Genomic DNA, 13,324 nt, shown 5'->3' with positions numbered 1-13,324 from the left:
GAACCTAGGAGAGGAGGTCATTCTGACTTTGCTATGACAATCTGGCGCTTCTGAATCAGCTACTGTTTTGTTATTAGTTTAAGTATTTGCTATTGACTGTTCAAATGTGGAGTTTTGTGCGTGCGTGAGCGATTATAGTACGGGGCGTTACATTTCCGAACAGTGTTCGGCCAATCACAATGCACTGGGTCAGCTGGCCAATCTTGTCTGAAGGAGGGACTTTGTAGAAAACGAAGCATTTGAGAGAGGCGGGGCACAGATGACCTGAGTTATGTCAGTAGTACCCGTCTCGATGATCATTCTCGTAAACACAGTCGGTTATGTTTTAAATGAATGTAAACCGCTGAGAAAGAAATCGGATGTGTATCATTATACTGGATCCGTGCAGTCGGATTTAAAGGGACAGCAGCCTATAAATACCTGCTGCTGAATATGTCACTAATGTTAATCAAACAACAAAACAGCTATAACAAAGATTAATCTAAATTGAATTCATACAGTGAACACAATGCAGTGTTATTTTACACTTAATTATTAAATTTCTGTATCTGAATACTACTGTTTATTTTATCTATGCTTGTAAATTGTGTATTTCTTTTTTTTTTACTGACTGTTCACTTGCCGTTAATCATGTTTGAACTTTCTCAGACTATAGTTTTTGCTGTGGTATATGAAGAAGTACTTAAAGTGTGTGGAAAGCAAAGTTACAATGATATAAAATTAGTGTCATTAATTTTTTTTTTTGTTTGTATGTTCACACTGATGTTTAAATGACATTTTTCTGATTCGTGACTACTTTTTATGTAATGCTAAAACACTGCTGGTCACTTTCAGAAGTTGTAGTGATTCTTTCTTTTCCAAGAAAGAATGTGAAACTAATTTGGTTATATAATTTTCATTTTTAAATATTTTAAAATATAATTGAAATTGATTTTACACACTTTAAGCAATATCGTATCGCATATCGCATTTTTCTTCAATATCGCACAGCCCTACTTTACAGTCACGCAGGCATCGGGTCGGTTCAGCTTGACCCGACGTTATGAATGAGTCCTTATTGAGGCCTAAATCGGGTTGGGAATAAACAGCCCCCTTTTCAAAGTCACCCTGGCAGTTTCACTCGGCTGTGCTGTCCCAAGTTCCACTGACACTTTTAGACAGCTGGCAGGGCTAAAGATAGCTCAGAAGAGAGGGATTTGGAGAAAGAGGAAGAGTATCCACATTGTGGTGAGCAGTGGGCCGAGCCGGAGGGTCTCGCACCTCTTAAAGGGGTCATATAATGCTTTTTTTTTTAAAGATCATTATTTTGTGTATTTGGTGTAACAGAACCTAGATCTCTTTGGTTTTGAGACTTTAGTCTTTGCAACTTCAGGGATCTTATCTATGCACAATCAGCTTGTAACACTCCAAAGAGAAAGGAAAATTGAAATCGCATCATATGACCCCTTTAAAGGGAACGCGATCTGAGTTGAGCTCAGGTTCATTGCAGAAGATATTGTTTATGCCCGCTGTGGAAAAGGTAATTCCAGGATGACGCTCAAGTTTTTCATATTAGGAGAAGATCCTCCAACATGTTCTCTCTGCCAAAACCCATGTTTTGTTAGATTGAACTGGTTTTAAGCCTGTGAGAAAACTTTATTTTTTTAAAGTTAATTCTTTTGAAGAGATTTTTAACATAGTTAAGCCAAATGCAGTTTTTAGCGAAAATAAATAGTAAAAATCTGATATAATTTAGCCATACATTTTCTCACCAAGAAAATAGCCGCAGAAGCTGGCTTGGCGTTAAACCCAAACAAACAAATCATTGCAGAAGGTTGTTTGCTTGAGTAATCTGCTAGTTGAACAGTTTACTCCAGGACACCTCTTATATTCGTTTTGATTAATTCAGGGATCCCACAGTTACTGAAAACCTGGTATTAACCGTTTCAGGGGCTAGAACACTTTTAAATTTGAACCAATACAATTATAAACTAATAAATATTTGTAGGTATTATTTATATGCATTTATTATTGTTATTGTTTGTTTGTTTTTTGGTTGATGCAAATCCTGATATCTGGAGAGCAGAAGCACCCGAATACCAATATATCAGTTTAATTAAAATATGACTTATTAAAAACATAATAATATTTATAATTGATGCAAATGAAATATTAACTAAAACATATTTGTGAATAATGTTTAATAGCAATTTTTTTTAATTCAATAGGAAATATTAATTATTAATAAATATTTGTTGTTTTTATTATTATTATTATTTGTTGATTTTGGTTGAATGTTTGATTGATTTGCTAATGCTTATCATGAATCCTGATATCTAGAGAGCAGTCCAGCCATATTTTACTCAAATATTATTTGTTAAATATATATTTTTATAATATAAATTAATAAATATATTTTAATATCTATCTTTCTATCTTTTTTTTGATACTAAGAATAACTGTCAACTAAGTCAATTTTGGACTTTTTATTTACTGTATGTTTTTTTTTCTCATTTAGAGTTCTGCCTGCTTCAGAAATAGACAAGCTTTTTTTTTAGTGTGCTTTGATGTGACGTTCAAATGCTCTTTATTCACTTGTCTTAAGAGACGAATGGGTTCTTAAAAGTTATGAATTTGTTCAAATGTAAAAATGTTTCATTAAAACCAATATAGCATGCTAAATAAAGTGTAAAAGGTGTACTCATTGTCTTCTGCTGTATAATACATGTTTCACGCAGTGCGGTGTATTGAGGTGGCTGTTTCCTGTTTTGTCTCCTTCCTTTTCTAGATAATCCAGTATCAAACAGTGCGCTATGACATCTTACCGTTGTCAACCATTTCCAGAAACAGACTCAGTGAGTGTTTCTTTTCTTCTCCTCAAGTTAAAAGTTACTGGTATGACAACAGAAAGCCCGATCTGAGTGTGAGTTGTCTTTGAGAAACTCATACTGTTTGATTAATCCGCTTGCAGTGTTGCGTTTGTGTGCAGTGTTTTCATATGCTGACTTTCACTGAGTAACGTGAGTTTGTGTTTGTATTTCTGTTCAGACACCGTGAAGCGAAAGATCTTAGTTTTAGATCTCGACGAGACGTTGATCCACTCCAACATGTTCTCTCTGCCAAAACCCATGTTTTGTTAGATTGAACTGGTTTTAAGCCTGTGAGAAAACTTTATTTTTTTAAAGTTAATTCTTTTGAAGAGATTTTTAACATAGTTAAGCCAAATGCAGTTTTTAGCGAAAATAAATAGTAAAAATCTGATATAATTTAGCCATACATTTTCTCACCAAGAAAATAGCTGCAGAAGCTGGCTTGGCGTTAAACCCAAACAAACAAATCATTGCAGAAGGTTGTTTGCTTGAGTAATCTGCTAGTTGAGCAGTTTACTCCAGGACACCTCTTATATTCGTTTTGATTAATTCAGGGATCCCACAGTTACTGAAAACCTGGTATTAACCGTTTCAGGGGCTAGAACACTTTTAAATTTGAACCAATACAATTATAAACTAATAAATATTTGTAGGTATTATTTATATGCATTTATTATTGTTATTGTTTGTTTGTTTTTTGGTTGATGCAAATCCTGATATCTGGAGAGCAGAAGCACCCGAATACCAATATATCAGTTTAATTAAAATATGACTTATTAAAAACATAATAATATTTATAATTGATGCAAATGAAATATTAACTAAAACATATTTGTGAATAATGTTTAATAGCAATTTTTTTTAATTCAATAGGAAATATTAATTATTAATAAATATTTGTTGTTTTTATTATTATTATTATTTGTTGATTTTGGTTGAATGTTTGATTGATTTGCTAATGCTTATCATGAATCCTGATATCTAGAGAGCAGTCCAGCCATATTTTACTCAAATATTATTTGTTAAATATATATTTTTATAATATAAATTAATAAATATATTTTAATATCTATCTTTCTATCTTTTTTTTGATACTAAGAATAACTGTCAACTAAGTCAATTTTGGACTTTTTATTTACTGTATGTTTTTTTTTCTCATTTAGAGTTCTGCCTGCTTCAGAAATAGACAAGCTTTTTTTTTAGTGTGCTTTGATGTGACGTTCAAATGCTCTTTATTCACTTGTCTTAAGAGACGAATGGGTTCTTAAAAGTTATGAATTTGTTCAAATGTAAAAATGTTTCATTAAAACCAATATAGCATGCTAAATAAAGTGTAAAAGGTGTACTCATTGTCTTCTGCTGTATAATACATGTTTCACGCAGTGCGGTGTATTGAGGTGGCTGTTTCCTGTTTTGTCTCCTTCCTTTTCTAGATAATCCAGTATCAAACAGTGCGCTATGACATCTTACCGTTGTCAACCATTTCCAGAAACAGACTCAGTGAGTGTTTCTTTTCTTCTCCTCAAGTTAAAAGTTACTGGTATGACAACAGAAAGCCCGATCTGAGTGTGAGTTGTCTTTGAGAAACTCATACTGTTTGATTAATCCGCTTGCAGTGTTGCGTTTGTGTGCAGTGTTTTCATATGCTGACTTTCACTGAGTAACGTGAGTTTGTGTTTGTATTTCTGTTCAGACACCGTGAAGCGAAAGATCTTAGTTTTAGATCTCGACGAGACGTTGATCCACTCGCATCACGATGGAGTTCTCAGACCTACAGTGCGGCCTGGGACACCGCCAGACTTCATCCTCAAAGTAAGACGAAATGTTTTTGAATAAGTTTTCAAAATTTGCAGAATTAAAAATGCATAGCCATCTATAAACAAAGGTTACCATGCTCATTGAAAACTAGGAAGAGTCAGTTATTATGATTCTAGGCTTGGGTAATTCTTGGAAATTTCTGTTTTTCTTTATGCTTCGCTCGAAAATATTTCATCAGCTAGCAGTTCCTCTCACAAAATAAATAAAAAATAATAACGATAACTATTGTTATGATTATTATAATTATTGTTTGTAGTGTGGTATTATTATATTAATAAATTGTATTAGTAAATTGTAAAAAGTTTGATTTAAAATATAACACTAAAATACTATAACAATATTAAAATAATAGTAATAGTATTATTTTACTATTATATTATTACAATGGAATAACATTAATGTAAGTATGAAGTATTACTAATCTTATTATAGTATTTTAATATTATATTTTTAATATAAATTCCAATATTAATAATAATAATAATAAAAATGTTTATATTAAAATAATATTAATACAATAATAGTAATTAATAATAATGGTAACACTTTACAAAAAGGTCCCATTAGGTAACATGAACTAACAGTGAGCAATATTTTTGTTACAGTATTCATCTTTGTTAACATTAGTTAATAAAAATGCAGCTGCTCATTGTTAGTTCATGCTCAGATCCATTACATAATAAACAGATACAATAAACTGATTTTATTAATGTATTAGTAAATGCTGAAATTAACATTTACTAATAGTAATAAATGCTTTAGAAGTTTTCCCTTATTGTTAGTTCATGTTAACTAATGTAGTTAACTAATATTAACAAATGTAACCTTATTGTAAAGTGTTACCATAATAATAATAATAATAATGCATTATTATTATTATTAGCTATCCATTAACCATTTATGACTGTTTCATCCATAGTTAAAAAAAAAAAAAACCTCCACATGTCTCGTTTCATTTTTCTCATATAAGCTGTTGTTGTTTTTCAGGTGGTAATAGACAAACACCCGGTCAGATTCTTTGTACATAAAAGGCCGCATGTGGACTTCTTCCTGGAGGTGGTCAGTCAGTGGTATGAGTTAGTAGTGTTCACTGCTAGTATGGAGATCTATGGTTCTGCAGTAGCTGATAAGCTGGATAACAACAAGGGATTCCTAAAAAGAAGATACTACAGACAGGTAACCGCTGAAACTCTTGACGTTTCATTTTGCATAAACATTTGCCGTGAGCAGTATGGAAAAGGCCGAAAATTTGAAAGCATATATAGTATGTCTATAATATTTTCTCTTCTTTTTGTGTTGTCTTTATCTTGTGCAGCACTGTACGCTGGATTCAGGTAGTTATATTAAAGACCTGTCTGTTGTACATGACGACTTATCAAGTATAGTCATTCTTGACAACTCGCCGGGAGCATATCGCAGTCATCCAGGTAAAACTAGACCTGATTTCAGAGCTGTGTAGAGCTGCTTTTGCAGGATTAAGGTGTGTGTGTGTGTGTGTGTGTGTGAGTTAATTCTTTTGAAGAGATTTTTAACATAGTTAAGCCAAATGCAGTTTTTAGCGAAAATAAATAGTAAAAATCTGATATAATTTAGCCATACATTTTCTCACCAAGAAAATAGCTGCAGAAGCTGGCTTGGCGTTAAACCCAAACAAACAAATCATTGCAGAAGGTTGTTTGCTTGAGTAATCTGCTAGTTGAGCAGTTTACTCCAGGACACCTCTTATATTCGTTTTGATTAATTCAGGGATCCCACAGTTACTGAAAACCTGGTATTAACCGTTTCAGGGGCTAGAACACTTTTAAATTTGAACCAATACAATTATAAACTAATAAATATTTGTAGGTATTATTTATATGCATTTATTATTGTTATTGTTTGTTTGTTTTTTGGTTGATGCAAATCCTGATATCTGGAGAGCAGAAGCACCCGAATACCAATATATCAGTTTAATTAAAATATGACTTATTAAAAACATAATAATATTTATAATTGATGCAAATGAAATATTAACTAAAACATATTTGTGAATAATGTTTAATAGCAATTTTTTTTAATTCAATAGGAAATATTAATTATTAATAAATATTTGTTGTTTTTATTATTATTATTATTTGTTGATTTTGGTTGAATGTTTGATTGATTTGCTAATGCTTATCATGAATCCTGATATCTAGAGAGCAGTCCAGCCATATTTTACTCAAATATTATTTGTTAAATATATATTTTTATAATATAAATTAATAAATATATTTTAATATCTATCTTTCTATCTTTTTTTTGATACTAAGAATAACTGTCAACTAAGTCAATTTTGGACTTTTTATTTACTGTATGTTTTTTTTTCTCATTTAGAGTTCTGCCTGCTTCAGAAATAGACAAGCTTTTTTTTTAGTGTGCTTTGATGTGACGTTCAAATGCTCTTTATTCACTTGTCTTAAGAGACGAATGGGTTCTTAAAAGTTATGAATTTGTTCAAATGTAAAAATGTTTCATTAAAACCAATATAGCATGCTAAATAAAGTGTAAAAGGTGTACTCATTGTCTTCTGCTGTATAATACATGTTTCACGCAGTGCGGTGTATTGAGGTGGCTGTTTCCTGTTTTGTCTCCTTCCTTTTCTAGATAATCCAGTATCAAACAGTGCGCTATGACATCTTACCGTTGTCAACCATTTCCAGAAACAGACTCAGTGAGTGTTTCTTTTCTTCTCCTCAAGTTAAAAGTTACTGGTATGACAACAGAAAGCCCGATCTGAGTGTGAGTTGTCTTTGAGAAACTCATACTGTTTGATTAATCCGCTTGCAGTGTTGCGTTTGTGTGCAGTGTTTTCATATGCTGACTTTCACTGAGTAACGTGAGTTTGTGTTTGTATTTCTGTTCAGACACCGTGAAGCGAAAGATCTTAGTTTTAGATCTCGACGAGACGTTGATCCACTCGCATCACGATGGAGTTCTCAGACCTACAGTGCGGCCTGGGACACCGCCAGACTTCATCCTCAAAGTAAGACGAAATGTTTTTGAATAAGTTTTCAAAATTTGCAGAATTAAAAATGCATAGCCATCTATAAACAAAGGTTACCATGCTCATTGAAAACTAGGAAGAGTCAGTTATTATGATTCTAGGCTTGGGTAATTCTTGGAAATTTCTGTTTTTCTTTATGCTTCGCTCGAAAATATTTCATCAGCTAGCAGTTCCTCTCACAAAATAAATAAAAAATAATAACGATAACTATTGTTATGATTATTATAATTATTGTTTGTAGTGTGGTATTATTATATTAATAAATTGTATTAGTAAATTGTAAAAAGTTTGATTTAAAATATAACACTAAAATACTATAACAATATTAAAATAATAGTAATAGTATTATTTTACTATTATATTATTACAATGGAATAACATTAATGTAAGTATGAAGTATTACTAATCTTATTATAGTATTTTAATATTATATTTTTAATATAAATTCCAATATTAATAATAATAATAATAAAAATGTTTATATTAAAATAATAGTAATACAATAATAGTAATTAATAATAATGGTAACACTTTACAAAAAGGTCCCATTAGGTAACATGAACTAACAGTGAGCAATATTTTTGTTACAGTATTCATCTTTGTTAACATTAGTTAATAAAAATGCAGCTGCTCATTGTTAGTTCATGCTCAGATCCATTACATAATAAACAGATACAATAAACTGATTTTATTAATGTATTAGTAAATGCTGAAATTAACATTTACTAATAGTAATAAATGCTTTAGAAGTTTTCCCTTATTGTTAGTTCATGTTAACTAATGTAGTTAACTAATATTAACAAATGTAACCTTATTGTAAAGTGTTACCATAATAATAATAATAATAATGCATTATTATTATTATTAGCTATCCATTAACCATTTATGACTGTTTCATCCATAGTTAAAAAAAAAAAAAACCTCCACATGTCTCGTTTCATTTTTCTCATATAAGCTGTTGTTGTTTTTCAGGTGGTAATAGACAAACACCCGGTCAGATTCTTTGTACATAAAAGGCCGCATGTGGACTTCTTCCTGGAGGTGGTCAGTCAGTGGTATGAGTTAGTAGTGTTCACTGCTAGTATGGAGATCTATGGTTCTGCAGTAGCTGATAAGCTGGATAGCAACAAGGGATTCCTAAAAAGAAGATACTACAGACAGGTAACCGCTGAAACTCTTGACGTTTCATTTTGCATAAACATTTGCCATGAGCAGTATGGAAAAGGCCGAAAATTTGAAAGCATATATAGTATGTCTATAATATTTTCTCTTCTTTTTGTGTTGTCTTTATCTTGTGTAGCACTGTACGCTGGATTCAGGTAGTTATATTAAAGACCTGTCTGTTGTACATGACGACTTATCAAGTATAGTCATTCTTGACAACTCGCCGGGAGCATATCGCAGTCATCCAGGTAAAACTAGACCTGATTTCAGAGCTGTGTAGAGCTGCTTTTGCAGGATTAAGGTGTGTGTGTGTGTGTGTGTGTGTGAGCGGTTGTCCAGCTGGTCTCTCTACATGATGTCTGTACTTCAGGCCATTTCTACGTTCAGCATCACAGCAATGTGAACCATAAACAAACATCAGATTTAATATGGGATTTTTATTTATTATTATATTATATATATGTGACCCTGCACCACAAACCCAGTCTTAAGTGTCAATTTTTTGAAATTGAGATTTATACATCTCTGAATAAATAAGCTTTCCATTGATGTATGGTTTGTTATGATAGGACAATATTTGGCCGAGATGCAACTATTTGAAAATCTGGAATCTGAGGGTGCAAAAAATCTAAATACTAAGAAAATCACCTTTTAAAGTTGTCCAAATGCAGTTCTTAGCAATGCATATTACTAATCAAAAATTATGTTTTGATATATTTACAGTAGGAAATTTACAAAATATCTTCATGGAACATGATCTTTACTTAATATCCTAATGATTTTTGGCATAAAAGAAAAATCTATAATTTTGACCCATACAATGTTTTTTTGACTATTGCTACAAATATACCCCAGCGACTTAAGACTGCTTTTGTGGTCCAGGGTCACTTATATTATATTATATTATATCATATCATATCATATATATCATATCATATTATATTATAGAAAACTTTACAGAATCCAAATCGTTTGGATGAAAGCAAGCCCCCTATTAGTTTTACTCTGAAATGCATCACTTTATGGATTGTAATGTTGCATCATACATGCGTATAATGAATCTAATGTTGAGAACATCTGAACTTTTGGTTGCAACTACTTAAAGGGTCATGAAACTGATAATGGAGATCAATTGAGCGGCAAAAGTTTTGTTCTTCTGGTCAGTTCTCACTCTCACACACACACATACACACACACACTCTCTCTCACTCTCTCTCTCACACACACACACACACACACACACACTCTCACACACACTCACACAAGGAATTTGTCTTGGCGACAGGAGCTTCCAGTGCAGAAGAAAGTACACACATAGTGCAAACATGCATGATAGTGCAGACATGCATAGGAATTACACAGTAGAGATGAAATATAACAGTAATATATAAAAAAAACTGAATTAAATAATGGAATATAATTGTTTTAATGAATGTACAGATACTGTATGCTATTTACAAGTGTGCAGTTTATGTAGTTTACAGTTTTCAGATGCTATGTATAAATGTGTCAGTTATAATGGGCAATATAGCCTGCGGGAAAAAAAACTGTTCTGGTGGTCGGTGCTCTGTAGCGCCGGCCAGAGGGCAACAGTTGAAAGAGAGAGTGGGCTGGATGTGAGGGGTGCAGAGTGATTTTTGTAAAGATCTTGGAGGTTGGGCAGGGGGAATCTTCTCAGCAGTCCTGACTCTCCGTTAGGGCAGAACATCTTAAATTCATAAAGTTATGGCATTAAATGTTGCTTGCACTGCATTAAGCAGATATCTTAAAATATCTAAACCAAGGTACATTTCCTTGAGATGGAAAAATGAAGATTTGTTTTCTGAGAAATTTAACACAATTTAAGTGAGTTTATGCATTAAACAAGAATGAAAACCTGTTTTGCCTTTGAATTGAGGTTTTAATCTTAATTTCGATCAATTGCTCAGAAAACAGGTCATTTTGCATCCTTTAAAAATCTTTAGACGAAAAAACCCAAGACAGAAATACTGAGGAAGAACATCACGTCTTTGCAGTGTCATCAGAAGGTTTAAGTTATTTCCATCATATTTGCGCTTTTTTTATATGCTTATACAACTCACTGTGCTTCCTAAACATTTACATTTAGAGAATGGATTGACATATTTCCTCTATTTATTCCTTAAATTCTTTAATTGGTTTTTCTAGAAAAAGTCTTAAATTTACCTGCAGTAACCTTTAATATATGAACGCACTGTTGAATACATTGAGACTATATTTTATGGTGTTTATACCAGGAAGCTCTAAAGAGCAGTTACACTCACAGTATGGATGGATCACATGTGTCAGAGACTCGAGGTCTGTCGAAGAGAAGATTTTAAACCAAAAATGCAATAAAATCGCATGAACAAGCTAAAAATCAACCAGCTTTCCCCTACAATTAAAATTAAGGGATGTTAACACTAGGTATGTTATGTTTACACGTGCACTAGTTTTCATCAGTCAGAATGAATCTAATCCGATTTCAGATTTTGAAAGTTCTGTTTATATGCAGCCTTGCAATCTGATTCACATTTGTTTTCACATTCAAAACAAAATCGCAGCGCTTATGTAGCGCCCAGTCGCCGCGTTCAGAACTGAAGAAAGATACTGTGGTCAGAATCAGAATTGGCTTTATTCGCCAAGTGTGTGCAAACACACAAAGAACTTGTTGTGGTTTTTAGGAGCTCTTGGTATCTTCAAAGCTGTTTTTTTAGGAGATCGTCATAATGTCACGAGAACTACTGTGAACATAATGCCTCTGCATGGCTGACGTATGTCAAAAGAGCTTTTTGAGCAAATATTTATGAACTTTCCAGTGGATGAGACTGAATATTTACTAAGACATGAGGCATAAGTAAACACACATATGTTCGTATGACGCAAAACCTTTGTAAACATGCGGATCACGTTACTGCGCAAGGTTGTTTTTTTCTTTTTAATCTAACTTGAGAAAATAGTCGATTGTTTCTGTTGATTATTCCAGGTCTACACCATTTTAATTCAGTCAGCAGTTTGATTGAGATATTAACATGAAGGCTTTTCAATCCGATTGAGCCATTAATAAATATAAACGTAGCTATTGTCTTCTACAATGTGCAACACAAGAAAACTTAGTTTAGTATTTCATGACCCTTTAAGTAAATGACCACACAGAAAAAGTGTTTAGCAGTTTAGAAGAACTGATCAATACATGATTAGCTCCGTCTTGGATAATACACATTATTTTGTGATGATTATTTGTCACTATTAGTCACAAATTTATGGATTTAGATTTATAATATTCAACTGTAAGATTTATGTAGTTAACTGAGAAAAATATGTATGGAAGTCTGTTTCCGCCACTGAATAAAAAAATATAAAAGATTATCAGAATTGCATATAAAGTTGCAATTGAGTTATAAAGTCAGAATGTAATTTTTTTTGTCTTCATAACTCGAAATGGTGAGTTTATACATCTAAAAATTCTGAGAATTTCAAGAAAAAGTCCAAATTGCAAGATATAAACTAATAGGAAAAAAAACATCAGAATTAAGCGATATAATTGCAATTGTGAGAAAAAAGTCAGAAGTGCGAATTTATATTTCACAATTCTGATTTTATTTCTCGCAATTGAAATGAATCAAAAATTTTCAAGAAGCTAGAGAATGCATTGACGTATTTTGTTCTCGATTTATTCCTTACGTTGTCTTTAATTGCTTTTAAAAAAAGGTCTAGAAAAAGTCTTCAATTTACCTTCATAAAACCCACACCGTTGCATTTTAAATACATTTTGAGAATTATTTTATTACTGTTTTGTTTTATTTTTATATGAGACTTATTATTTTTATTATTAAAAAGTCTGAATTGCGAGTTTATCTCATTCAGTTCTGAGGGAAAAAAGTTACAATTGCAAGACTTAAGGCCCGTTCACACCAAGCACGATAACTATAAAGATAACGATAAAGATATAGTTCTAAAAATTGTTCTCAATATTAAACAATAGCATAGTTCACAGCACAACGATAACGATACAGAGGAACCATATCGTTGTGATCACTTTCAAAATGATTTTTTTTTCCAGCTGATGAACGATAAAACACTGACAGCCAATCAGAATCCATCCTGCTATAACGAGCTCAAGAATTTAAAGCGGCAGACGCATGTGCGCTTAGAATAAACAGACCATATCCTTCGCTGATGTGGACGCTAATATCGTTATCTTGTATATATATACCGGACAACTCTCTCTCTCTCTCTCTCTCTCTCTATATATATATATCTATATCTCCGGTTATGAGCGATAAGTAATGTTTTATTAGAACAAAGTATACAGGAGTATACCAAAATATAAAAAAATTTACACCGAGTGCACACAACCTAAATTATCACATTTTCTCCAGTGTTATTTTAGTTTTTAGTGTTTTATATTATTTCATTTGTATTCATTTTTTGTGTTTGTCATTTTAATTAGTTTTTTATGTTTATTTAT

At 32.1% G+C, this 13,324-nt stretch overlaps 1 protein-coding gene across 1 annotated transcript in view; it reads left to right on the top strand.

Annotated features, from left to right (window-relative positions):
* Positions 1-4,307: 4,307 nt before the first annotated feature.
* LOC107552958 (CTD nuclear envelope phosphatase 1A-like) overlaps positions 4,308-13,324 on the top strand; it is an 11,640-nt gene continuing 2,623 nt past the window's right edge. The window contains exons 1-7 of the mRNA XM_016235020.1: positions 4,308-4,389; positions 4,543-4,661; positions 5,655-5,843; positions 7,293-7,359; positions 7,553-7,671; positions 8,665-8,853; positions 8,993-9,104. Of these exons, the coding sequence (XP_016090506.1) occupies positions 4,308-4,389; positions 4,543-4,661; positions 5,655-5,843; positions 7,293-7,359; positions 7,553-7,671; positions 8,665-8,853; positions 8,993-9,104 (877 nt within the window). The remainder of the gene's footprint in view (positions 4,390-4,542; positions 4,662-5,654; positions 5,844-7,292; positions 7,360-7,552; positions 7,672-8,664; positions 8,854-8,992; positions 9,105-13,324) is intronic.

This window comes from Sinocyclocheilus grahami, unplaced genomic scaffold, assembly GCF_001515645.1.
Source record: "Sinocyclocheilus grahami isolate Dianchi unplaced genomic scaffold, SAMN03320097.WGS_v1.1 scaffold462.1, whole genome shotgun sequence".
In the NCBI taxonomy this organism is placed as follows: domain Eukaryota; kingdom Metazoa; phylum Chordata; class Actinopteri; order Cypriniformes; family Cyprinidae; genus Sinocyclocheilus; species Sinocyclocheilus grahami.
Note: the sequence above shows the minus strand (reverse complement) of the source record. Positions and strands in the feature narration are given on the sequence as shown.